The sequence below is a fragment of the Miniopterus natalensis genome, chromosome 1, assembly GCF_054644295.1.
Source record: "Miniopterus natalensis isolate mMinNat1 chromosome 1, mMinNat1.hap1, whole genome shotgun sequence".
In the NCBI taxonomy this organism is placed as follows: domain Eukaryota; kingdom Metazoa; phylum Chordata; class Mammalia; order Chiroptera; family Miniopteridae; genus Miniopterus; species Miniopterus natalensis.
In genome coordinates this window covers 30,937,874-30,964,121 of record NC_142081.1, presented here as the reverse complement: position 1 = coordinate 30,964,121, position 26,248 = coordinate 30,937,874, and the positions used below count along the sequence as shown (strand labels likewise).

The 26,248-nt window shown below is 34.2% G+C and overlaps 1 protein-coding gene across 1 annotated transcript in view; it reads left to right on the top strand.

Annotated features, from left to right (window-relative positions):
• The window catches only part of LRRC9 (leucine rich repeat containing 9), an 89,237-nt gene extending 64,501 nt beyond the window's left edge, over positions 1-24,736 (top strand). The window contains exons 25-33 of the mRNA XM_087820109.1: positions 1,258-1,366; positions 2,034-2,173; positions 5,325-5,461; positions 8,295-8,512; positions 10,367-10,435; positions 14,778-14,918; positions 18,857-19,001; positions 23,434-23,602; positions 24,697-24,736. Coding sequence (XP_087676235.1) covers positions 1,258-1,366; positions 2,034-2,173; positions 5,325-5,461; positions 8,295-8,512; positions 10,367-10,435; positions 14,778-14,918; positions 18,857-19,001; positions 23,434-23,602; positions 24,697-24,736 — 1,168 coding nt within the window. The remainder of the gene's footprint in view (positions 1-1,257; positions 1,367-2,033; positions 2,174-5,324; positions 5,462-8,294; positions 8,513-10,366; positions 10,436-14,777; positions 14,919-18,856; positions 19,002-23,433; positions 23,603-24,696) is intronic.
• Positions 24,737-26,248: the final 1,512 nt, after the last annotated feature.

Genomic DNA, 26,248 nt, shown 5'->3' with positions numbered 1-26,248 from the left:
TCTTTTTGTTTCATATGTAACCTTCCCTGCAAGTTCAACTATTATCCATTCTGCCTTCTAAGATGCAAGTTTTATCAGAAAACTTCCCTTGTCAACATTGTTCAGTGCCTTTCCATTGTCTACATAATAAAATTTAAAGTCCCTTTATACAGCATAGAAAAATCCTTTAATTAGCTGTATATTTTTATCTCTTATAATCCTTACCTCTATTGCCCCATAACTCTTTATGCTCCAGAAATTCTAAAATATTCTAGTTCTTCAGTCTCAATCATAAGATGATGTTCATGTTTCTGCCTTTACTTATGCCTGTTCCACTGCCTAGAACTCTTTTCTAGTTTGCCTAACAAATGACTAGAGATTCTCCAAGTCTTGTTTTAAGATGTTTCTGCCCTGTGAAGTAATTCCTGACTTCCCCAAATAGGTTTTTCTTTTCCTAAAATGCCATTACACCTAACTCTATTGTAGCAATTTTTCTTTATTTCAGTTTTTCTGAATCCCACTCTTCGAGGGCAGAGACCAGTGTCTTTTCATATTTGCTGCAATCTTTTCTAACATATTGTCTGCACTTAGGAAATACTAATGAAAACATGTTGAATGAATAAAAGTATGTTATAATTATAATTGCAGGGTTTAGAATTTGTTTAAAGAAGTGGCTAGGTTAAGGTTATTTAGCTTTATGCACTTCTCTATCACAACTCAAAGGAAGGTGGGAGAGTTGTAAAGCTATGGAATAGGAATCAAGCATTTTGTTTAGTTACTAAAACATCCTTACAAAGTGGAATGCAATAAAAATTTCCAGGAGATCCCACAGAAAACCCTGTTGTCAAAGATTTCACTTGCTTTCATCTTTTCTTTCCCATTCCTAACCCCTTCCTGACATTTCAGAAATAACCTATTTCACTTACATCCTCCACAGTTTACAACCTGATAATCTTATGACTTATCATATCAACTTCACTATGATTTCATGAACATGTGAATTTATTTTTTTAGTTTATTTTATGAAAGTGTTATGTTTATATAGTAATATATGTTTTAAAGCAATGAAATTCTATGTTATTTTTTTACATATGTGTGCCTCCAAAAAATGTATTTATCTGATCATTTGACCCATACGTTTTATATGAAGGCAATTGTTTTTCATAGCATTTGTCAGGTGAGATTTTTTAAAAAATGCTTTTGGCGTTGTACATGAGGGATTCACCTATATAATTTTCCTATTAAAATTGTAACTGTATTTACTTTGTCTAAATTCAGAACTGTGGATTTGATTCCAATAGACCAATTTAGAAATGTGTGTAATGTGAATCTACAGAACAATAATCTCACCTCATTCAGTGGATTAATCTATCTACCTAATGTGAAGGTGAGTCACTAATTTCCTTTCAAAGTTTTCAGTGTAAGCTGTAATCTTCTTTACTTTGGATTAAAATGTATTTTATGTTATTAAAGAAAAACAATATTCCTAAAGTGGTTTTTTTTCACCAAGCAAGAAAAAGTTATTTTTGTTGACCTCAGTATTATGTGATTGTCTTATAAGCAGTCAGTCTTACTCGGTGTAGGGGGTCGGCTGGAAGGCTGCCTCCATAGCGAGTGGGTATAGGATGAAGCTGGAGGACACTGCAGTCCTCAAAGCAGCCTCGCTGCCTCCTGTCCTATAGCTTTACTGAGTCATCTCCTATCGTCTTTTAGGGAAACAGCAATTCCACCAGCTGAAGAGTTATTTCATCTAAGTCAGTCTTGGAGAAGTCAGTGCAGTTGAGAAAGTTAAGCAGCTTTCTAGCATCTTCATTATTTTGTTTAAAATGTTGTCATTTTCCAGCATGTCAGTTAATTTAAAAAAAAAAAACACATTCAAAGCCAAATCCAGACAAGTTGCAATATAAAAATGTGTCATTTTAACACTATTATTAAATTGTGTTATACAGTCCAACCATTTTAATAGTTTTTGAGATGTTAATAATCTCAAACCAAAGATATACATATCAGTATTTATTTTTTAATGCCTGATTAATAAGGTATTCTTTCTGTAGGTCTTATGCCTCAACTATAATCATATTGAATCAATTATGCCCAGACTAAAGCCTCACAGTCACTTGACCAACAGACAAGTACTCTACCAGAAAGTGCCTTCAAGTGGGTATGGACAGCAAGGAACCTCAAAATTAAACAGGTACTTTTCTTTTTTTTTTACAATTATAAATAATTTTGGCTGGGAATTTTAAAAAGCAGTAAGTCATATTAATGATAGCAGTAACATACATTTAGCTTATTGTAATACTTATTTAATAGCTACATGCCAAAGATGAATTTCACAAATAAAAAGATACTCAAAATACTCCGTTGTCATTAATTTTTCCTTGCTTCCTCCATTTCACATCCATATTGTAAAAAAATAGAATGAAAAACAACTTGTATGTTTAATGACCTTGAGTTTTTTTTAATTTAGATAAAATTCACATACCATAACATTCACCCTCATGTACAATTCAGTGATTATTTTAGTATATTCACAAAGTTGTGAGACAACCATCTAAATTCCAGAACATTTTCATCCCCTGCACAAAAGAACCCCTAACCTAGGAGGATGGGCTGAGGCTTCTTTTGTTTTGCTTTTGTCTCTAAATTACTTATCTGGTTATTTAATGCCCCAGCATCGACAGAAAAGACATATTACGAAGAAGATGAGAACACACCTCCCACCTTCCTACACATTTTTGGTAGAACATAAATATAATTATATTTTATATATTATATATAAATTTTGCCTTCTCTAGACCTTTATATAATTAGAATCATATAGTAAGTAGTCTTTTGTGTCTGACTTCTTCCACTTAGCATAATTCTTTCCAGATTTATCTTTTGTTGCAAGTGTCAGTGATTCATTTTTATTGCTGAGTGGTATTCCATTATATAGATTATATGACAATTGCTTGTTCATTTACCATTGGTGAGCATTTGGGTTGTCTTCAGTTTGAGGCCATTTTGATTAAAGCTGCTATGAACATTTCATTTATACACATCCTTTATACTGGGGACTATTCATATTAGTTTTTAACAGCTTTACTGAAGTACAGTTTACATACTGTATTCACTCATTTAAGTATATCATTTTTACTAAATTTATAGAGCTGTGCAACTATTCCCACAATACAGTTTTAGAACATTTCAGTCACACCCCAAAAGGATCCTTCAGATCCCTCTGCAATCAGTTCCTTGCTCCACCTCTAGCTCCAGGAAACCACTCATTTACTTTCTATAAGGTTGTTTTCTAGACATTTCATGTAAGTGGAATCATACAGTATATGGTCTATTCATCTGACTTCTTACCTTTCGCATAATGTTTTGACACTCATCCACTCTATAGCATGTCTTAGCTCACTTCTTTTTATGCTGAGTATGTTGGGTATTCTGTACGGGTATGCCACCGTTTACCCACTCACCAGTTGATGGGCACGTGGACTGTCCCCGCTTCAGGGGTAGTATGAATAGTGCCCATATAAACATTTGTGTAGAAATATTTGTGTGCACTTATGATTTCATTTCTCTTGGGTAGAAACCTAGGATTGAAATTGATAGGTTGTATAGTAATTTAATGTTTAACATTTTAAGAAACTGCCGAACTCTTTTCCAAAGTGGTTGCGCCATTTTGCATTACCAACGATACTTTATTAGGGTTCTAATTTCTCCACATCCTCACGAACATGTTATTGTCTGTCTTTTTTATCACTCTCGTGGTCTTGAAGTGCTATTTCACTGTAGTTTTAATTTGCATTCCCCTCATGACTCATGCTATTGAGCAGCTTTTAATATGCTTATTACCCATTATTATATCTTCTTTGGTGAACTGTGTAAATCTTTTGCTTATATTTTAATTAGTTTGCTTGAATTTCTATTATTGAGTTCTTTAAACATTCTGAATATAAACCCTTAATTAAATAAATGATTTACAAGTATTTTCTCTCAATGTGTGACTTTTTATTTTCTTAGTGTCTTTTTTAAAAAAAAATTTATTTTGATAAAGTCCAATTTATCAATTTTTTCTCTAACAGATAGTGATTTTGGTATTGTACCTAAGAACTCTTTGCCTGACCTAAGGTCACAAAGGTTTTTCTCATGTTTTCTTCAAAGGTTTATGTTTTGTCTCTTACATTTAGGACTATGAACCACTTAATTTTTGTGTATGTTGTGAGGTAAAATGTGAGGTCTAAATTCATCTTTTTGCATGTGGTTATCTATTTGTTCCAGCACATTTAAAATACTATTCTTTCCTCCACTGAATTGCTTTGGTACCTTTGCTGAAAAGCAATTGATGATAAATGTAGAAGTTTATTTCTGGACTCTTAGTTCTATTCCATTGATCTATGTATCTGTCCTTTTACCAGTACCATGCTGGTTTGGTTACTGCAGCTTTACAGTAAGTTTTGAAATCTGGGATAGTAAACCCTTCAACTTTACTCTCTTTAAAGATTGTTTTGGATATTCTGGGTTCTTTGAATTTTCCTTACAATTGTTAGGAAATTAAGAATTAAGATGGTTATTTAGATGGTTATTTTCAGGAGGTGAGGGCAAGGCCTGTTGGGCTTTTGATAGAGATTGCATTGAATCTATTGATCAATCTGGGGAGGACTGCCATTTTAGTAATACTGAATCTTCTAATCCATGAACATGGAATATTTCTCCACTTAGGTAGATCTTCTTTAACTTATCTCAGCAATGTTTTGTTGGTTTCTGTGTATACATTTTGCACTTCTTCTGTTAAATTTTTCTGAAGTATTTTGTTCTTTTTTATACTATTGTGGATAGAATTCTTAATTTCATTCTCAGTTTATTACTGATACATAGAAATTCAAATTATTTTTGTATATTAATTTTTTACCCTGTGATTTTGCTGAATTCATTTATTAGTGCAGTAGTGGGGGGGGGGGAGTTGTTTTGGGGGTTTTTTCATTTCTGTTTTTTTTGGTTTTTTGGTGAATTCCTTAGGATTTTCTAAATACAAGATCATGTCACCTTAGAATAAAGACAGTTTTATTTATTCCTTTCCAGTCTGGATGCATTTTTTTCTCTTTCTTGGCTAATTGCACTTGCTCTTGCTTTTCATTTTAAGTAACTCTTTCTGTACTTTACCATATAAAAATATTATTAAAGACCAAAAAATGATTATTATATAAAATATAGAGACAACTTATTACAGTTTAATTCTTAGGAAATACATCCCTTTTTTAACTTCAATTTATGTTAAGTACATACCAGACTATCTTTTTATGATATAGTGGGTTTGAAATTAAGTTTATGGGATCAAACTTACATGTGTGTTTCAGAGATATAATGAGCAATGAAAATTTGCCTCCAATAATGCACAACTTAGAAGTTCTCCATTTGGGCTACAATGGAATTTGTAATTTAATTCAGCTACAACTAAACAGACTAAGAAATTTAAAATTCCTCTTTCTCCAGGGTGAGTACCAATGCAGATAATGAGTAAGTCATTGTTATTAAAACTGACCTGATAATCGTCCTTTCCGATGAGCAAACGCAAGCATCAGCACTTACGTAAAGAGATTCACTGACAAAAATGTTTTAGTAATCACTAATGGGGTTTTTTGGATTATTTACATAAATAATGTCAATGCAATATTCTAGGATTGTTGAATGTTGCCCTAGAGAATGCAATATCCTAGGACTACAGTCGTACAGTATAGTATTACAACATAATTTACTTTTATATCATATTCTATTTTAAAAACAATAAAAATTAACCAGTGAGTAATTCACAAGTACTTTATTAAACCCAGAATTGTATTAAGTACTAAAAAAGATGCAGAAATACTATATTGTTGTAATATATATCATATCCTTGTTCTAAAGTAGTTTAAGATATACCTATAGAGACATACTGAAACAAAGATAAATTAAGTTCTGACTATGTGTTATTAACTTAAGTGCAATAGAAGTTTAGAGAAAAGAGAAACTGAAACATTAACCCCTCTATATATCTAGGACTCTTAGAAAGATTGATAGAGACTTTAGATTGAAGGTGAGGATGACCAAGAGCTTTGCAAGTGGGGGGTGGGGAAGGAGAGAGTCACAAGGGCAAGATTGTGGTGTCTGTGGGCCAGCACTTGAAAAGGGGCCAACCTGACGAAAACAAAGAGTATATCGTTTTCTAAGAGAGTTATAATGTTTCTAAACATGATCAATATGATGACTAATGCTCATTTTGCAGCTGAAAATAGGTAGGAATTGTAAATTTTTAGAAAAGCAGAATGAGAAAAAAACAGGGTTTGGAACATTAATCTAACAATAAAGGGAGTCAAATATATGGTGATGAAAGGAGATTCGACTTTGGGTGGTAAACACACAATGCAATATACAGATAATGTATCTTAGTATTGTACACTTTAAACCTATATAATTTTATTAACCAATGTCGCTCCAATGAATTTAATAAAAAAAAAATAAAAAATAAATATTTAATGACAGAAAAAGGTTGGGAGATACATCAGTGAGACATATGGGGAGATAACTGTATAGTTGATCTGAGTATAATAATTTTTTTCTGAAAGACAGACTTTTCTAGACCATATTTTAAGTTTTTTAATACATATTTTGCGTTTCAAAGGTGCTTGTCAGTTGGGTGAAGAATATGGAGACTTAGCCTTAAAAGAACAAGAAACCAAACACAGCAATGTCAGATCTTTTAAAAGAGACATTGACATCCAAAAAAAGCAGACAACCCAACCCTGGAAGGTCTATTTTAATCTAAGAATGTGAAGGAGGAGTGTGTCATGTTGCTGCGTCTGGTGTGGCAAGTTAGAATGAGGTAGCCTTATGCAGGAAGTGAGGCAGTTTACTCTGACAGTAACAGCTGCCATTTGAGTCATTGGTCAAAGTGTTTGTCTACATAGATTATGTCATTCAACTATCACAGCAACCCAACCTAGTAAGCAATTTTATATGCATCTTATAAGAAAAGGAATTGATCGGTGGGCTTAAATAATTTACCTAAATACTGGCCAGCTCTGATTCCAAAGCACATGCATTTTCTATCCAGCATGACTGACAATAAGGGCCCAGGCTACAGTAGTGTCAGTGGGGAAACTAAGAGGTGAGTCCAAGCTGCAGTTTAAATGAAGGTACTACTAGGACTTAATGACTAACTAGATATATAAGGAGGGAAAAAATAGTTCAAGATGTTTTTCATGATTTCATTAGGAAATTGGTCAAAAAGAGGTATTAAAGTAGGATAAAGTCATTGGGAAAGGTTGCTCATTTGCAGTATGGAAAGATCAGTTTGCATTGTGACAATTTTGAGACATAAAAATGGAGACATTTCCAAGCAGTAGCACTAAACCACAGGTCAGGACTGGAAATGTATATTTTAGAATATACAGTGGAGGTGCCTAGTGAAGTCAACTGTTTGTGCTTACTCAGGAAATAAATATAAAGAAAACATGAAAGGCCAAAAAGAGGTATGGAGACAACCCCCCAACACACTACCCCCTACCCCCTCAACACCTGTTCCTTCCCCCTGCATTAGGAGAAAAAGAACTAGCAAAGGGTCATGCAAGAAATTTTGAAAGAAAAACCAAGAAATGCAAACTCTAAATGTCAGAGAAATTGAGGATAAAAGGTTCAAAATCAATTGATGAAAACAATGAGTCCTATGTGGAAAAAAATTAGATGCAGACAATTTGAGTCAACAAAAAGGAAACAATTAGCAACTTTTAGGGCAGCAATTCTCAACCTTTTTCATCTCATGGCACACATAAACTAATTACTAAAATTCTGCTGCACACCTAAAAATATATTTTTTGCCAATCTGACAAAAAAAATAGGTATAATTTTGATTCACATGGCTTTTATTGTGTTGGTTGTTGTCACTGTTTTATTTGGCAATTGAAGGGGAAAGAGGTCAGTGCCCTGACTAAATAGGTATTGCATGTTTTAAAAATTCCTGCAGCACACCAGTGTACCATGGTACACTGGTTGAAAATCGTTGCTTTAGAAGATCAAATTTGGAAACATGGTAAGAGCAAAAACCAAAATGACAATTTAGAGGGAAGTAGATAGGCAGGAAAGGCACCAGAGAGAGGTTGTATATTCAATGAGCTTGTCCCTGAAAAGAAGGGATCTTCTAAAAAATTACATTTCTATTTCTCCTTGGAAATATGTTCTTTTTAATACTTTTTCAAAAAATAAGTGTATGGAAAATATTTAAATAAAGATAGATAACCTTTTATTCAGGAAGTTTGGGCTCACTTGATATATAATGACTTATCTTTTTTCAGGGAATGAAATCAGTCAAGTTGAAGGACTTGACAACTTATTTGTACTTCAGGAATTGGTAGTGGACCATAACCGCATCAGAGCATTTAATGACAGTGCCTTTGCCAAACCAAGCTCCCTGTTGGCACTTCACCTGGAAGAAAACAGACTACGAGAGCTGAACAATTTACAATCTTTAGTAAAACTAGAGAAACTCTTCCTAGGATATAATAAAATCCAGGTAACATTATTTTGTTTTTGTTATGAGATTTACAAGACTTACTTAACTCCTCTGAATGTGAAGCTTCCAAATATACCAATGAAAATTTTGCTAGTGTGTTACTTATCATTTATATGCCATGTAAATATTCTGATATAGAGGAATATATATAGTCTGTGATGCAAAGATGTCCACTCTGCTTCCAACCCACAGGCATCTACCTGCTAAAAAAAGTTAGCTCTAAATGTTCTAAGGCTCTTCTCAGCAGTCCTCTCTGAGATCTCTTTTGCTCCTGACTACCCTTGGTCCATGCTATTTCTGTATCTCAATCCCAGACTACCTCTGGTCCTTCAAACTTGGCATATGGATTTGTTCTACCTGACATTTGAATCAATTCCTGATTATGATTTAATATTCCATCTCTCCCTTAGTCAAGGCTTCCTTAGGACCCTGTCTTAGTTTTACCTGCTCAAAATTCAACCTATTTCACCAGGCCGGTGTGGCTCAGTGGCTGAGTATCGACCCATGAACCAGGAGGTCACGGTTCAATTCCTGGTCAGGGCACATGCCTGGGTTTCAGGCTCAATCTCCAGTAGGGGACATGCAGGAGGCAGCCGATCCATGATTCTCTCTCATCATTGATGTTTCTATCTCTCCCTCCCTCTCCTTTCCTCTCTTTGAAATCAATAAAAACATATTTAAAAATAATAATAATAATATAACATTTTTCACATTTCTATGCTTCCCAACCAAGTTTTGGTTCCACAGATAGATATTGCCTGTGGGTCAAATGCACAAGATATCTATAAATAATTGACTGTCAGAGCTTTTCCAAAGTCCCCCTTTATGATACTTCCAAAATCAAAATAGTAAGGATCAGTCATTTTAAAATAAAATTCTACTTCCAAGTGGTCTAAAATAAGTCTGAATTTTGTATAGTTACTAGATGAATTGGCTCTATCTACTTGTCATTCCAAATAAGAACAGGATCATATCAATAACTTTGTTTTATTACTATAAACTAGCAACAACCTTAAACTGAGATTATTGCCTATATTTTGTCAAAAATACCATTTTAGAAATAATTTTGCAAAAAAATAAAATGTAAAGTATTTGCAAACTTTCACCAATGTTAAATAGATAATAAGAAATAATCCTATCCAAGGGAAGGCAAGTAATTCAACTAGGGAAATCGTTTTTCAAAATATATATATATATATATACCCTGCAAATATTTCAGGCTGCAGTCTACTCAATATTACATGTTCCTTTATGGTTAAGGTTATTGAATATGTACATTTGAAATTGTTTTAACTGGATTCACCTTCTTTTCCACACTTCTGGGTCAGTCCTCTAGGGAATTAACCAACTAAATCTGAGTCCTAGAATAGATCATAAGTTTTCTAAGGAAAAAAATTTGGTCTTTTTTTTTTTTTAAATATATCTTTACTGATTTCAGAGAGAGGAAAGGAGAGGGAGAGAGAGACAGAAACGCCAATGATGAGAGAGTCACTGGGGATTGAGCCCGCGGCCTGGGCATGTGCCCTGACAATCTCCTGGATCCTCGATCTCCTGGATCCTAGGTCAACGCTCAACCGCTGAGCCACACCCAGCCAAGCTGGTCTTTCCTTGCAAGTGCTATCATTTGGCCTCTTTCACATGTTAGAATGTTATTTCTCCCAATCATGTATTTGGAATCAATATCACACAGACTTGTCTTTAATCAGCAATACAGAATATTGTCACTCAAGCTAACTTCACAGGGTTCAACCATGAGCTACTGCAATCCAATATTTACATATAATTAGACCCAAATCCGTGTGTATATGAAGATGTTGGATCTAACCAAATAATAATTTATTTACTTTTTAACAGGATATAGCAGAACTGGAAAAACTTGATTGTATCTCTTCTCTCAGAGAGCTTACAGTTTATGGCAATCCGGTGTGTATGTTACTTTTCTAATTTATTAATTAATTTCTTTACAGTTGTATATTATTTATTTTTCTATAAAGTGAGAAAGGATTAAATTTTGTTTTATTTATTCATAGACAGTTATCTAAGCACAATTTATTGACTAGTGTCTTCTTCCAACTGGTTTCAATAAACTACCATTGTCATTTATAAGAGTGTCAGTTTTAGGGTTCTACATTATATCCATTGGCCTATTTGCCAACCCCTGTATACCAATATTACACTGTTAATTACTAAAGCTTTATATTAAGTCTTGATGTCTGGTAGAGTAAGCACCTCTTCTTCTCTTCCACTTTCTGTTTTGCTTTCTTCACTGTCTTGGCTATTCTTAGCCCTTTACATTTTTTATGAGTTTTAGCAAACAGCTTCTCAAGTTGTATGAGAATCTTGATATTTTAATTAGAATTGCACTGAATTTTTAAATTAATTTTGGGAGAAATTTGCCACCTTTCATGCTGGAGTCTTTGAAGGCATCTAATAAGTAGCATCCTTATTCACCTAACATCTGGACAGATTGAGAAATATGATCGTAGCATACAATAGGAGAAGTGAAAATATTTTGCTTAGCTTAGTGAGAAAGCTAAGTGGGCCTACTAACAGATTCCAGAAATAGGCAATCATGATCACAAGTAGCAGAAAATACTTGACAGGATTCTCCACATGGGAGGAGAACTTCTCCTTAAGGAGGAGAAAGCATTTTCCCAACAATAAGCTCTTTCCCAAAAGGGAAGACAGGAGCTAAACAAGTCCAATTCAATATTTCCATATTTATTAAGTCACTCTATCTCCCCAGTGGAGAAGTGAAAACACTGAGAGAGCATAGTAGTGACACATCAGAGAGCTATTTCCACTAAGAAATACAATAAGCAGTCTCCCCTAATATTTATAGCATTAAGCCTTCCCGTTCATAAACACAAATAGTCCTACATTTTTTAATGCCCTTTAATAAAGATGTATAATTTTCTCCTAAAGGTTTTAATCATCTTTGGCTAGATTTATTCTGTTGTTTTAATAACTATTTTAAACAATATCTTTTTACGTTTTTCTAATTGTTTGCTGCTAGAGTATAGAAATTCTGATTTTTGCATATTATTCTTTGTCCAGGAACCTTGCTGAACTATTTTTAGTTCTAATGGATTGCAATTTTGTTGCATTTTCTCTGTAGACTATATTATCTGTAAATGACTCAATTATTTTTTCTAATTCTTATTTTTTATTTCCTTTACTTCTCTTAAGACCTCTAGTACAGTGTTGAATACAATCATAGTAGGTTACTGACTTCAAAAGAATGCTTCTAAGTTGTTCCTATTAAATATGATGTTTGCTCTAGGTTATGGGTAGATAACCTTCAACATTTTAAGGAAGTTCCTTTCTAATTCCAATTTAATACCTGTATTTATCATGAATGGATATTGGATTTTGACTAATTTCATTTGTTAATATGTCAATTACATTAATATACTCTAGTGTTTAACCACCCCAAAATTCCTGGGATGAATACTACTTAGTCATGTTAATACTTTGCTGATTCAGTTTGCTATGATTTCATGTATCTATGAAAATAAGTAAAATTATCTGTATCTATGAAAATAAGTAAAATTATCCTATAATTTTCTTATTCAAGTTCATCAAAAATGTTTTTTGGGTTTTTTTGCCTCGTGAAATTAATTGGGGACTTCTCCCTCTTTTCCTAGTCTATGAATTAGCTTATATAGGAGAAGACATGTGTTCGTTGAAGTATGATTAGATCTTATCTCTAAAACCATCTGGGTTTAATAAGTAGATTTAAACTAGTTATTCAAATTTTTCAATGGCTATAAATCTAGTCATGTTTTCTATTTCTTCAAAAGTCAGTGTTGGGAAGTCTTATTTGTCTATAAAATTGTCCTCATCTAAATTTTAAATGTATTTTTATTATAGTACTCATGAATTTTCAAAATCTCCATTATATCTGTTTTTTCACCTTTCTTATACCTAAGTTTGTTGATTTTTGTTTGTTTGTTTTCTTTTATTATTGGCAAGTCTTCCTAAAGCTTTGTCTATTGTATTACTCTTTTCAAAGAACCATATTTTGGTTTTATCAAGTAAATTATTTTTTTATTTCATTAACTTCAACTCTTTATTATTTCCTTCTTTTTCTTAGAATTTGTTTTTTAGAAATGCTTAAGTAGATGCCTAGCTTATTAATTTTTTATATTTCTTGTAATTGAATAAATTTTAGGTTACAGAATTTTGCATTAACAGCATCCTAAAATTTTTTATAGGTAATGTTTTTCCTTTTATTTCTTAAAATCTACTTTCCAAAAGATTTCTTCTTTAATCCACGAATTATTGAGGTGTGTGTTACTTTCAAATCTATGAGGTGTATTTAGTTATCTCTTGGCAATTTATTTCTAATGTTGTTGTTACCGGAGAGCGTCCTAACTCGGAGGGGGCTCTCCTCTCCTCAGCTCTTGTCACACTTGCATGAAAGAATTCAAATGAGTGACAGAAAGCAGTGTTGAAGCAAAGCAAGCAGATTTATAAAGGAAGCAAAGCAAGTGAATTAGTAAGAATACACTTGGCATAAAGCACAAGCAGGCAACTCAGCTAGTCTGAGTGCCGTACCTGGTAGGAGTTCAAGAGTTTTATACTTTTCCCTCCTATAGGTTTCAAGGTCCCCCTTTTACACTGTTGTGGTTTTTCCCTGAAGTTATGAGAACATCTGGCAATTTTACCTTGGCAAGACCCAAGACTGCTGACTTCTTTGTTCAGTGGGTGATACGTAAACTCCCCATTTTCCCCCTTCCCCACCTCCATCCCTAGCAGCTAACTATTCTGCCTAACATTCCCCCCACAAGTGATACCAATCCAGTACTTTTAGGGTTTTTGCTATTTGTCCCGAGACTTCATCTGTCCTTGGGTTTAGCTGGCCAGGGTGATTTAAGCTATGTATTCTCTGGTTAGGAAGGAGAGGTATAAACCATTTGCTCTCAAGTGTCCTTGGTTGAGGAAGATAAGGTCTTGTGATTCACAAGCTGGCTACAAGCTGCCCAAACTGTTTGGCCTTGTTTAATTTTCTTGTCTCAGTTTCCCTATTCCACTTGCTCAGGATTTTTCCTAGCTTCTTACTAGCCTGCCACATTATTACATTTTAGTTGGTGGAATTAGTCTATTTATTGCAATCTTTGGTATTTATTAAACTTGCTTTATGGCCAAAAATGTGGTCAAATTTTTCCTTTTACTCAATTATATGTCTTAGAGATCTCTCTCCATTAATGTGTATTTGTCTACTACATTTAAAAAAATAGATTGTTTATTCGTCCCTTTATTTGATGACTAAAGTTTTGCTATCACAAACAGTGCAACACATGACTGTGTTGTCCGTCCCCACGATCACTCCATGTTCAAGGATTTGCTAGAAGGGCTGGCTTGTGAGACTTAGCATATAATTGTACTTATGGCTAAGATTTATTACAGTGGTATAATGAGGATGCACAGCCAGGTAATGAGTGAAAAAGACACAGGCAGAGTCTGGAGGAATCCCTGTGCAGACTTCCTTATGCTTTTTCTCTCCCATGAGGGGTCACACTGTACACACTCTTCACCCAGCAACAAAAATGCAGCAACATCTGTGTTATGTTTCTGCCCAGGGAATCCCAATAGACTTAGCATTCAAAAAATTTTTTGCTATTACATGTCAAAATTCCAGACTCCCAGAAGGAAAATAGGATGAGCATAAATCATATTGTTGTGTGAGTAGTCCAGGTACAGTGAACTATCCTTGTCAGTTAAGAAATGGTGGGAACACTTCCAAATCCAAGTACCAAACATTAGTCAAAAGCTTCCTTGCAAGCAGACCCTTCTAAAAATAACAGCCTCAGGCCTACTATGTTAACTCTTTCTACACACCTTCTTATGCACATATGCAAATATTCTTAAGAGTAGTTTGGCACTATGAAGTGATGGATCACACAGTTCAATAGATGTGTACTGAATTAAATTGGATAGTGCCTGTTGAAATAGATTTCAAACTAATTACAAGTGAACTTTTATAATATAATACTATTCCTGAGTTGGGATTGTCTGGAGTTAATGAACAATATTATATATACACTTTTTTAAAAAAGACTAAACCTCCAAATGGTAGCCTTGGTTAGAAAAAAGAAAAGTTCTTACCTTTATTAGCATAATAGGAAATTGAGAAATCTTTCAAAAAGGGAGCTCATATTTGTATCATCTGCCTCTTTGCTGCCTATGCTAAATTTCTATAAAGATTAATCTTTGAAATAAAAGGTTTTCGTAAGAATAAATTATTTTTATCTTTATTCAGATTTGTAGAAAAATGGTACATCGCCACGTGCTCATATTTCGACTACCTAACTTACAGATGTTAGATGGAATTCCTGTGAATTCAGATGATAGAACAAAAGCTGAACTTCACTTCTCTGAACTACAAGCAAAGAAAAATTCGGTAATCATTATATTATTTATACTTTTTCTTTTAATATAGAAATTATTAGTAAATAAACATCCTATCTTATGCATTTTTACTTAAATATTTAAACCTAGGCTATGATGTTTTTGTAGATTATTTAGTATCTTTTTAGTGATTACTATCAAAGGCTTGATCTGGTGAATAGAGCACATACACACACATAAGCCAGGGAAGCTCCTTTTTCTAATAGCATACTTTGACATAAAGCTCAATATGTCCAAGAATGCTAGAAGGTAAGAAACTACAACATATCACTTTTATAAACAGAAACTAACAAAACTCTTTCCACTTAGTAGATAGGAAGGGAAGGAAGGAATTCTAACCTCAGCTCTCTGGGCTATATAGTTCATCTAACGAGAGATGTGTACCTGTTTTTTTGTATATTGGCAGAATAATTGGGCCTTTTACCCATAAACCCTAAAAAGGTATCTGACCAAGGTAGGAAAGAGATCAGAGAGAGAAGCAGCCACCAAAGCATATATTTATGAAATTCTATCATTGACCATCCTCCAAAGACTAAATTTAACACAGAAAAGCTATGGTTTTCTTAAAAAGCAGCAGCATTATTAGAGCTGTGCCTTTGCAAGGATTTAGGAAGAGGAAGCCAGAGACAGAGAAACTGGTTAAGAGGCTTTTAGAATAATCCAAGAAAGAGATTATGAAGACCTGGACTGGGCAGGGGAAGGGGAGAACTGCAATGAGAATGTACTGGAACCTCTAATGTAAGTGAAAGCCAGAGAGCATGGACCTTAGCAAACAAAGATAACTTTTAAAAGTTATATTTAGGAAAGAGGTAAGACTTACTGTACATACTTTCATTTAGATTACCCAACACAACTAAATCCCAGAGCACACTGACCGTGCTGTACTAGTAGACTCCTCTCTGGTCCACTTCAGACTTCAGCAATAGATTCACATATTTTTCAAGAGTTGACTGTGATTTTTCAAAATTTTACTTTAGTTCTCTTATTTTAAATAAACAGATACACTATAAATGCAAATTTTAAATTATTATTTATCTGTTTCTATGAAAACCAAATGGGATACTTTGGAAAGTCTGGATAAAGATCAATCTCTCTTACACACAAGCACAGCCACAGTGTCAGATTAGGTTGGGAGAGGGAAAATTGGTAAAATATGGGGGGAAATTTTAAAAATTCAGACAAAATATGTGGGAAAATTATTTTTTAAATCTAGACAGATTCTTTTGTTCAAATTTTCTCCACATGTCTTTAAATTGTTGCTACTTTAAAGAAACCAAAACTAGATTTTATAAGCAAAACCTTAAGTGTGGATTTATCCATGGACAATCAGATAAAATGCCAATTAAGGGACACTTGCTTACAGAAAAGGCTTTGGCCCTTCATCAAAAGATTGTTGAGTGAATGTATTTTTATGTTAAAAATTTTTTTAAAGAGAAATATTAATTATACATATAATTCTTAATTATTCCCTGACTTTTTTATTAACCTTGACTTTTTTGATTAACCAAGAGGCTTCTTATAAGTCAAAGTAGCTACAGGGGCCTGTGAGACTTAAAGTTGTACAGTGTTAATAAAGATTATCTAGATGAGGTCAAGGAAATTTGTTTATTTGTGGGCTATATCTCCAGAATTTTTTTCTAAAAACTATATTTTGTGAAAAAAATCTTAGCTACTAATCTCTCTGATATATCTAAGAAAGTGCACCATCTAATGTCATCTACTGAAATTACTGTCACAGGTTCCAGTCTTTCAAAAGAAAATAAATAATCAAATAAAATTTAGTTCAGTGATTTAAGTATCCTTTCCCTTTCTCTGTTTTATATTTCTGGAGCAAGTCACTTTTTGATTCCAGAAGTGGAAAATTTCAGCTTCTTATTGCTGCTGTAACAAATTACCTTAAATTTAGTGGCTTGAAACAACACAAATTTATTATCTTACAATTCTGGAATCAAAAGTCCAAAACTCAGTCTGACTGAGTTAAAAATCAAAAGTATTGACAGGGCTGTGTTTCTTCTGGAAGCTCTAGGGGAGAATTTGTTCTTTGTTTTTTCAAACTTCTAGAGGCTCATGGCTCTCTTCCAACAATGGCATCACTTTGACCTCTGGTTCCATCATTAAATTACATCTTCTTTCACTCTGGCCCTCCTGCCTCCCTCTTATAAAATTATACTATCATAAGATTGTATTGGGCCCACTTAGATAAACCAGGATAATCTCCTCATTTCAAAATCCTTAATTTATGCCTGAAAAGTCCCTTTTGCCATGTAAGGTAATGTATTCACAGGTTTTGGAGATTAGGATATGGACATTTTGGGGGGCGGGGGTGTTCTGCCTACCACACCATATATCTGAGGGCTCCAGTGAGAGACCTACAAAAATTGTCACATTAAAATTTATAAAGTCTAAGGTAATGTTGACTAAATTTAGAAAATTACATATAATTACATATAAATTCACTAAATTACATATAAAGAAATCACTTGGAACGACTTTAAAGATCATAATTTCCATATATATTATTAATTGACTTAACATAGCAGAAAAAGTACATACACTCAAATTTTAGTCAATGATGAGTAATTCACCAGTGCTTGTTGGCTAGTCTTTTCTATTTCTCATCTAATGAACTCATTTTCCCATTACTATGCTATGATGTTATCTTGAGTGATTCTAGATACCTATTCTCACCATTTGAATCAGTGCCATATAAAAGAATTAAGTTATCATATATGTCAACTTATTCTATAAGTAATTTTATTTTTTTTTAATTTATCTACACATAGTAATATAAAGGGGATATTTGAAGTCTTTATTTTAGGAAAACCTATTTTAAGATTCAATAATAATTTTTATTTTCATGGCTAGAACAAAATTGAGCCATTATTTCTTTTAGCTATTTAGGAAACACAAGAATATTTTTGAAGTTTATCAGTTATCTAATGTATTTTTCTTTGTTGAAGTTGCTGCTGTTCTTTCTTTTTAACAGCAGATAAAGAAGGAATCGATGAAATCTAAAGTCGTCCTTTAAACCAGAACATTTTTGGTGGTTTGGTTTCAGAAGAAAATCTGACAACATTCTAGATTAGTAATGGGGAAAGAGCCCTACAAAGGAATTAGTTAGGGAATTTGGGACTTGCCAGCTTCGGGAAAATGACTGATCCTTAGTGTTCATTACAAAGCTCCATTCTGGGTAACACTTACTGGTGTATGAAGGAAATCAGTAATTTTATACAAATGGCAAAAGCCTATGTCTCTAAGTTGAATCATATATTCAGAATTTATATTTTTTAAAGTATAAGATCAGTCTTAACGAAGACAGAGCAAGCACAAATTTCTAAGGAAACCAAGTCTCCCTACTCTACTTACTGATTCCTGAAATTCTTTAAAAAGCCTCTTAATCCTCAACTAACTTAAAAGGTAAACACTATTTATCGAGTACATTCATTAAAAGTGATTGTTATAAGATGCTTTTCTTAGCCCTCATTTTATTTGTTTGTTTTTGAAAAACTAATTAATTGCATGGTTCCTAATGAGGTATTGTGAGGAATACAACAATGTAGAAAATATAACTCCTACCATCCAGAAGTTTCTGTTTAGAAAAAAAAAAATGAACATTACAAAGAAGAAAAGTCTTAATTCTTAATTTCTTTACTTTCCTTGTGAAACCATTTGGAAAGGGGGCAGTGCCCTCACATTGGATTCTAGTGATGAATACAATGCACCTAAAAAAGCAGAACATGATGTTCTGTAGGTTAAACACTCAAAGCCTGTTTCACAGTTTTTGCTTCATACTAACGCTGAATTTATGCAAGTATATAACTCATAACCTAAAAAATGTTTATTATCAAGTGGGGCTTGTGATAAGAACTAAACCTATTGATTTGAGTTTTGGAGGTGAGGGTTCTTAATTTTTTTAATTTTATTATATAGTTTACTCCTGTTGCCAACTCTCCTATGGATGGTGGATCATTTGGCCAAGTGAAAGCGTCTCCCATAAAGATAACAAATATAATTCTGCCTGGTGGATTTAGCCATTACTTGGGATCTGACTTCACTTTAATTCCTGAAATTGAAGGTATTTTGACACAGTTTCAGAGTGAATGTTAAACAAACAAACAAACCAAAAAAAAGCCCACTTCATCTGAAACAAAACTCAGTTTAATTTCTAATAACTACCCAAAATTGTATGTTTTAAATTTACATTTTAAAATTGCATGTCTATTCAAGTTTTGTGTGGCCATTATGATTTCAAAGAAGTCTGTAGTATTTTTTTGTTCTGCTCAACTATTAATGTTATAACTAAACATTTGCTTGCAATTTGAACTTTGTGATACTTGCACAATTATTTCCTTACATTTCTTTTCAAAGTTTTTATTTCATTTTGTGTATTTCATAGCAAATGGCAACTAAGACCAGTTCATTAGTACATCCTGCTTAAAGCAGAAATCAGAGGTTTAAAAATATTGATAACAAGACTTTTGTGGTAAAAAGGATATTTTAGAAAGAAAAGATCAGACTTTATCCTTGAAATAATAAGTAAAATATTCATGAAGACAATATTGGTGAAAAGTTTCAAGCCCTAGCCGGTCTTGCTCGGTGATTAGAGTGTCAGTCCGCAGACTGAAGGGTCCCAGGATCGATTCCAGCCAAGGGCATGTACCTTGGTTGCAGGCTCGATCCCCAGCCCTGTTCGGGGCATGTGCGGGAGGCAACCAAGATGTTGTCTCTCTCACATCAATGTCTTTCTAGCTGGAGAGCACCATCATAACCAATGACCTAAAGTGTAGACCACATAGAGGCTGGTAGTTAAGTGCGGAGGCATGAGAGGGCTGGCTGGGCTCCCACAGGGAGCAGCTGAAGGTCCGGAGGGATATCTCAGCTGTGGGGGTTTCCCACTGAGAACTCTTGGGCCTAAATTCCAAGCTGGGCTTCCCAGACCAGAGCACCAGAACTGAGAAAGATGCCCACATAACATCTGGCTGTAAAAAGCAGCGGGGTTTCTGTCTGCCAAGAAGAGAGGGCTGGAAGTGCAGGCAGCCTCTTAAAGGGCCAACACACAAACTTTCCTGTGCAGTCACTCACCTTGGGCTCTGGATGTAGGAGTAGACTGGAGCTGTGTGGGGAGAATCCAGGGGTGCAGCTTGGGGGATAGAGCTCAGAGGGCAGCTATCTGGATTCTGTGCTGGGTCGTTCCCCCATATAGCAGATCACATCTTTCTCAGACAGACATTTACCATCCAAGCAGCGTTTACCTCGGGGGAAAGGGAAGCAATTGCCCCACCCATTGAAAACCTCTCACCCCACCCTGTGGAGTTTCTACAGACTGAGGCTCATTAAGAGTCTGAATAACAATCAGCCTCTGGGTGCTTTGAGTTTTTGCCTGATTTGCTTCTGGACCCAGGGCTTGGAAAAGCAGACCTTGGTGGGCCTTTCCAAATACACTAAGCCCCAGCAGAGGGAACCACAAGCTGTGAAATGTGGAAAGCTTCAAACAGGGTACTCAAGGCCAGTCACAACAGCATGTGACATTGGCCTGCACCAGAGGCCATCCAAAAGACTGAGAGTCCTAACAGATCTACCTTATACATACAAACAAATCCAAACAGGCGGCCAAAATGGGGAGACCAAAAAAACAAGCCCCAAATAAAAGAACAAAAGAATTCTCCAGAAGAAGAGCTAAATGAAATGGAGATAAGCAATCTATCAGATAGAGAGTTCTGAATACTGCTCATAAGAATGCTCAACAGCATGAGAAATGATATAGGAACTATGAAGGAAATTAAAAATGACATAGTAGAAATAAAAAAAACATTGGAAGGAATAAACAGAAGATTAGGGGAAGCTGAAGATCAGATCAGTGAATTAGAAGACAGGGCAGAAAAACTCACTCAACCAGAGATCCAAAACCAAAAGAAACCAAAAAAACAGGAGGACAGTTTAAGGGAGCTGTGGGACAACATGAAACACAATTATATTTGCATCATAGGAGTGCCAGAAGAGGTGAAAAGTAAGCAAGGGTTAGAGAACCTGTTTGAAGAAATAATGGCAGAAAATTCCCGTAACTTGGTGAAGGAAAAAGTCAGACAAGTTCAGGAGGCACAGAAAGTCCCAAGCAAGAAGAACCCAAAAAGACCCACGCCCAGACACATCATAATTAAAATGCCAAAAATCCAAAACAAAGAGAGAATCTTAAAGGCAGCAAGAGAAAAACAATCTGTTATCTACAAAGAGCTCCCATAAGGCTGTCAGCTGATTTCTCATCAGAAACTCTACAGGCCAGAAGGAATGGCATGAAGTTTTCAAGGTAATGCAAAATGAGGATCTGAAACCAAGAATACTGTATCCAGCATGGCTATCATTCAAAATAGATGGCGAAATAAAGAGCTTTCCAGACAAAAAAATGCTAAAGGAGTTTATCACCACCAAACCAGCACTGCAAGAAATGTTAAAGGGACTGCTATAATAAGTTGAAATAGAGATAAAGAGAAAGATAGGCATAAAGAAATAAAATGGCAATAAAAAGTACCTATCAATAATAATCTTAAATATAAATGGATTAAATGCTCCAATCAAAACATAGGGTAGCTGAATCGATAAGAAAACATGATCCAAGTATATGCTGTCTACAAGAATCTCACCTCACAACAAAAGACTCACACCAGCTGGGAAAAAAAACAAAAAAACTTCTGGAGGACTTTAAAGGAAAGATCAACAGCAATGCAGTCATAGTAGAGGACTTTAACATCCCACTGACTTTACTGGATAGATCTTACAGACAAAAAAAATTGACAAGGAAACAGTGACTCTAATTGACACACTAGATCAGATGGATTTAATTGATATTTACAGAACATTTCATCCCAAAGCTGCAGAATATACATTCTCCTAAAGTGCACATGAGACATTCTCAAAGATAGAACACATGTTAGGACACAAAACAAGTCTCTACAAGTTCAAGAAGATGGAAATCATATCAAGCATCTTCTCAGACATTTACACAATGGAATACTATGCAGCTGTAAATAAGAAGGATCCCTTACCCTTTGAGACAGCATGTTGGGACCTAGAGAGTATTATGCTAAGTGAAAGAAGCCAGTCAGGGAAAGTCAAGTTTCACATGACATTACTCATATGTGGAATCTAATGAACAAAATAAACTGATGTACAAAATTAGATCCAGAGACACAGAAGCATGGAACAGACTAATGAATCTCAGAGGGAAGGCAGGTGTGGGAGTGGGAGGGGGAGAGAATAACCTAAGAACTTATATGCATAACCCATGGACACAGACAATAGTGTAGTGAAGGCCTGGAGGGGGGGTGCAAGGTGGAGAGGGTCAATGGGGGAAAAAGGGGGACATTTGTAATACTTTCAACAATAAAGATAATTTTTTTTAAAAAAAGAAAGTATATTACAAGGACAGGGCATGGAAGTGGTTCATTCTAGTATGTACATTTTAATTCAGGCTTAGATCAACCTTTCTCCTAATTCCCGATCTTCACAGGCTACCATTTTGATGAAAATGAGAGAAGCTGCTCCTTCTCTGAGGGGCTCATCTCTTCCATTGCTTTTAACATCCTATATTGCCTCAGGCCACTGTTGGACAATAAAACTGAACATTACAATAACTGTGAAAAGAGCTAACAGCTTACTAAGAATAACATTGTCCTATGTGTATTTTTAAAGGAAACTCAGTTAAAAGAAACTCAACATAATTTACTCTGTTAAGATATTTTTTGTTTAACTTATTTTTCATACTTCTACATACTTATGGCTTCAAGGCTTTAATCGTAGTCAAAATTTTATGCTTTTATCCAGTAAATATAGCTATCTGTATCGCTGGTTGTACTGAATTGTTATTAGGCTCCTTAGCAATACAATGTCATCGTCAGGAATGTATTGCTGAATGTATATATATTGGCATTAGTTCAACCCTGGACTCATCTCCCTAACTTACTTCTCAGATATCTTTCTTCAAGATTTTCATTGTGCAACTATTTTTTAGGATTTTCTGGAAAAGTCCTGTATTTCTTATTTTCTGACTATGCTGCTTCAATTTTTATTTTGAAAGTATGGTCACTTTATCTATACATTTATTATAGTACACATCTCTGGATATTTATATTTTTTAAAATTACCGAGAGAGAGCAGGTGGAAGAGGGAAATGGGATAAATGTTGATGGAAGGAGACTAGACTTTGGATGGTGAGTCCGCATCGCAATATGTAGATGATATAGTTTAGAATTATAAACTTGTAACCTATGTAATTTTATTGACCAATGTTACCCCAATAAATTCAATTTAAAAAATACCTAGAAAGGAGCAAATTGATTCATTAGCTCAGAGAGTTAAGTAGCATTAAGTGCTAGAAATACATTCCAATTCTATACTTATAAATATTTTAAATTCATGTTATGTAATATGTATAGCATACATTCAGCTGAAGGACAAATTTTTATCATTTATTTTATTAATGTTTCTCATTGTTTCATAATTCCTAATTTCAGACAAAAAAAACAAGAATGCAGGGATTCTGACAAATAATCCTCGGAGCATTCATGCAGAAATAGCTTTCCGGCAACTCAGAGGAATAAATCTCTCTCCGTCTCTTATGTCACATCAGAATATGGCATCTCCAACTGCACAAATGTACCAAAGCAACCAAGATGACGGGAGGTAAAGCTATTCTGTGTTTTAATATCATTTCTCATCATTTAAAACACCTCCCTAAATTTGCTAGTCACGTATAAAAATAGGAAATATTGTTATATACTGTTATATATTTACTCAGAACTGGGGGAAACTGTCAGATAACATAGGGTTTCTTGTCCCACATTCACCAAATCTTTCCCAAAGTCCAGTATATTTATGTCATAATTCAAAAAGGCTTAGAAATGTCTATCAAGGTAGAATAGTGCTCACATAGTACTTATGTGAGGGAAAATTGAAATAATTACAGTACATGGGAACTACTTTTAATTGTATTCTCTCCCAAGTCACTTCTACTTACTGAATATGCAAAGCAGTTCACTTATGTGAAATCACAAAGGCCAAGAATACTGTAAATTCTTCAGATCTCTATATAGTTCCCACTTGCCCTTCCTCCTTTCTGGACTCTAGCACTAGAGGCCAACTCAATGCCTAAGAGCCTGCTACTTCTCATTTAAAATTCACTATGATGTTCAAAACCTGTTTGCCTTGATTTCCAGTTGTTACCTGTTCACCAGCCTCTTGGTAGCCAAGCTCTGGCTCATCTATTCGAGTGATCTGCTCAGCAGCAGATCTAGAGTAGGCCTGGCTCTTGCACTGACTTCCCTGCTGTAATCAATCATGTCCCACTGATTCCTCAGGATAACCCATTTTTGTTTTGTTTTTTGTTGTTGTTCTTTTTTTAATATATCTTTATTGACTTCAGAGAGAGGAAAAGAGAGGGAGAGAGAGATAGAAACATCAATGATGAGAGAGTCATTGACCAGCTGCCTCCTGGCACGCCCTCGACGGGAACAAGCTGGCAACCCGGGCATGTGCCCTGACTGGGAATTGAACCCCGATCGCCTGGATCTTAGGTCAACGCTCAACCGCTGAGCAACATCCGGCAGGGCTAACTCATTTTTTAGATAGCCAAAAATTAGGATCATTTTCTCTTTTGTATGTCTTTGAATTTTACACGTATAAAATACAGAAATTATTTATTGCTGAATTACCTTAAGTTAGCTGATCCATTAAGAAATTGTAAACATTATTTGACTCAAATATTTTATTTCTGACAGAATTCCTGGGAGACACTTCACAAGATCAAATAGAATGTAACTGCCTAAAGAGAAATGAACATACACCAAGAAACCTATTACTGTGTAGTAGTTTGCAAAAACTAGCAATGTCAGTGAAAAAAGTAAGATAATTGTGTTACTTATGTTACTGAAGCACTTCAGTTTCATATGAAGATAATCTTTGTCACCCTTAGTGAATTTTATTTAATATCCTCTCAAACTTTCCTTATGGTTATCTTAATTATTTGTTTAAATGTCTATATTAGAAAAATCATACAACAATTTGAAAAGATACAAGTGACATAAAGCAAAGTCCAAAGACTCAAATATTTAGTCCTGATATTAGAAGACTTTAGTTACAAAATCTCATTATGGTCTATCATATGAAGATACTAAGAAATGTAATTTTAGGACATAAGCATACTTTCATTTGTAGAATACCTGTTCATTTGGAGTTACCTTAAACTAAAGCATACAGTTCTTACCAAACACAACTAGAACTAAGGCAAGCTGAGTTTAGCTAGTTGAATCACAGATTAGTTTCTTTAGGACTATACTTGGGGGGGAAAATCCTCAAACTGGGTCTGCCCTAAGAATTGTTTAGAGGCAAACCATGGACATCAATAGTTCTTCCTGAAGGTGGCTAGATGTGAGTGCAACCAGTCAGTCATGCTCTAAGAATAACTGAGTACTATTTCATATACAAAATTGGTTATTTGTGCCTATAGTGTTATAATTTTACAAGCTGCTTTAGTCTGAAAAGAACACATGTTCAAACTGAGTAGACACTTAAAATTTGGATCCTTAATAATTATGTATCACTGGAGATAATTTTTCTAAAATATTACATTGCATAGTACTAGCACATATAACAAATCAACCAAATATGATTTTAAATGTGCTTAAAAACTGTTTGTTAAATACAATTCTTCAAATTAAAGACTAAATTACCAATCAGATTTTGATATTAATGAGCTCCATGATTCATGACCTATTCTATTTAAATATTTCAAGTATTGGTTCAACATTGCATGTAGTTTTCATACTCTTTTATGTTCCTTACATGAAAATAAATTAATTTTACTAAAATATTTGTATTTTATAATCTATCTGGAAATAGCTTCAAAGATATTTTGGAAACTAATTCCAATGTGTATGCAACAATTTTGTATCTTTTCTTCTTTAAATACTGTATGTTTTGTAATTAAATCATGTAATATTTAAAACTTTAAACCTAATACAAATTGATTTTACACTTCTTAATGTGTGGTTTTTAAACAACTATTACTCTTAGGTAGAAATAAGATCCTTTGTTTAAAAAACTGTGCAGTTCTTAAGGTGTCCAGAAGATGTCTTTGTTGCCCTTTAGTTTTGGCAACTGCTTATATTACAGTGATAAGGGTCTGTTCTTTACTATCTATTGCTAACTGGGCATCATCTGCCTTTTTTTTCTTTTATGATAATGTATAAATGAAATCCTGAATATATATTACTTTCATAATAAAATGTGTCTTTTAAAATAAAAATCTCTGGTGGGACAAATAAATGTAAC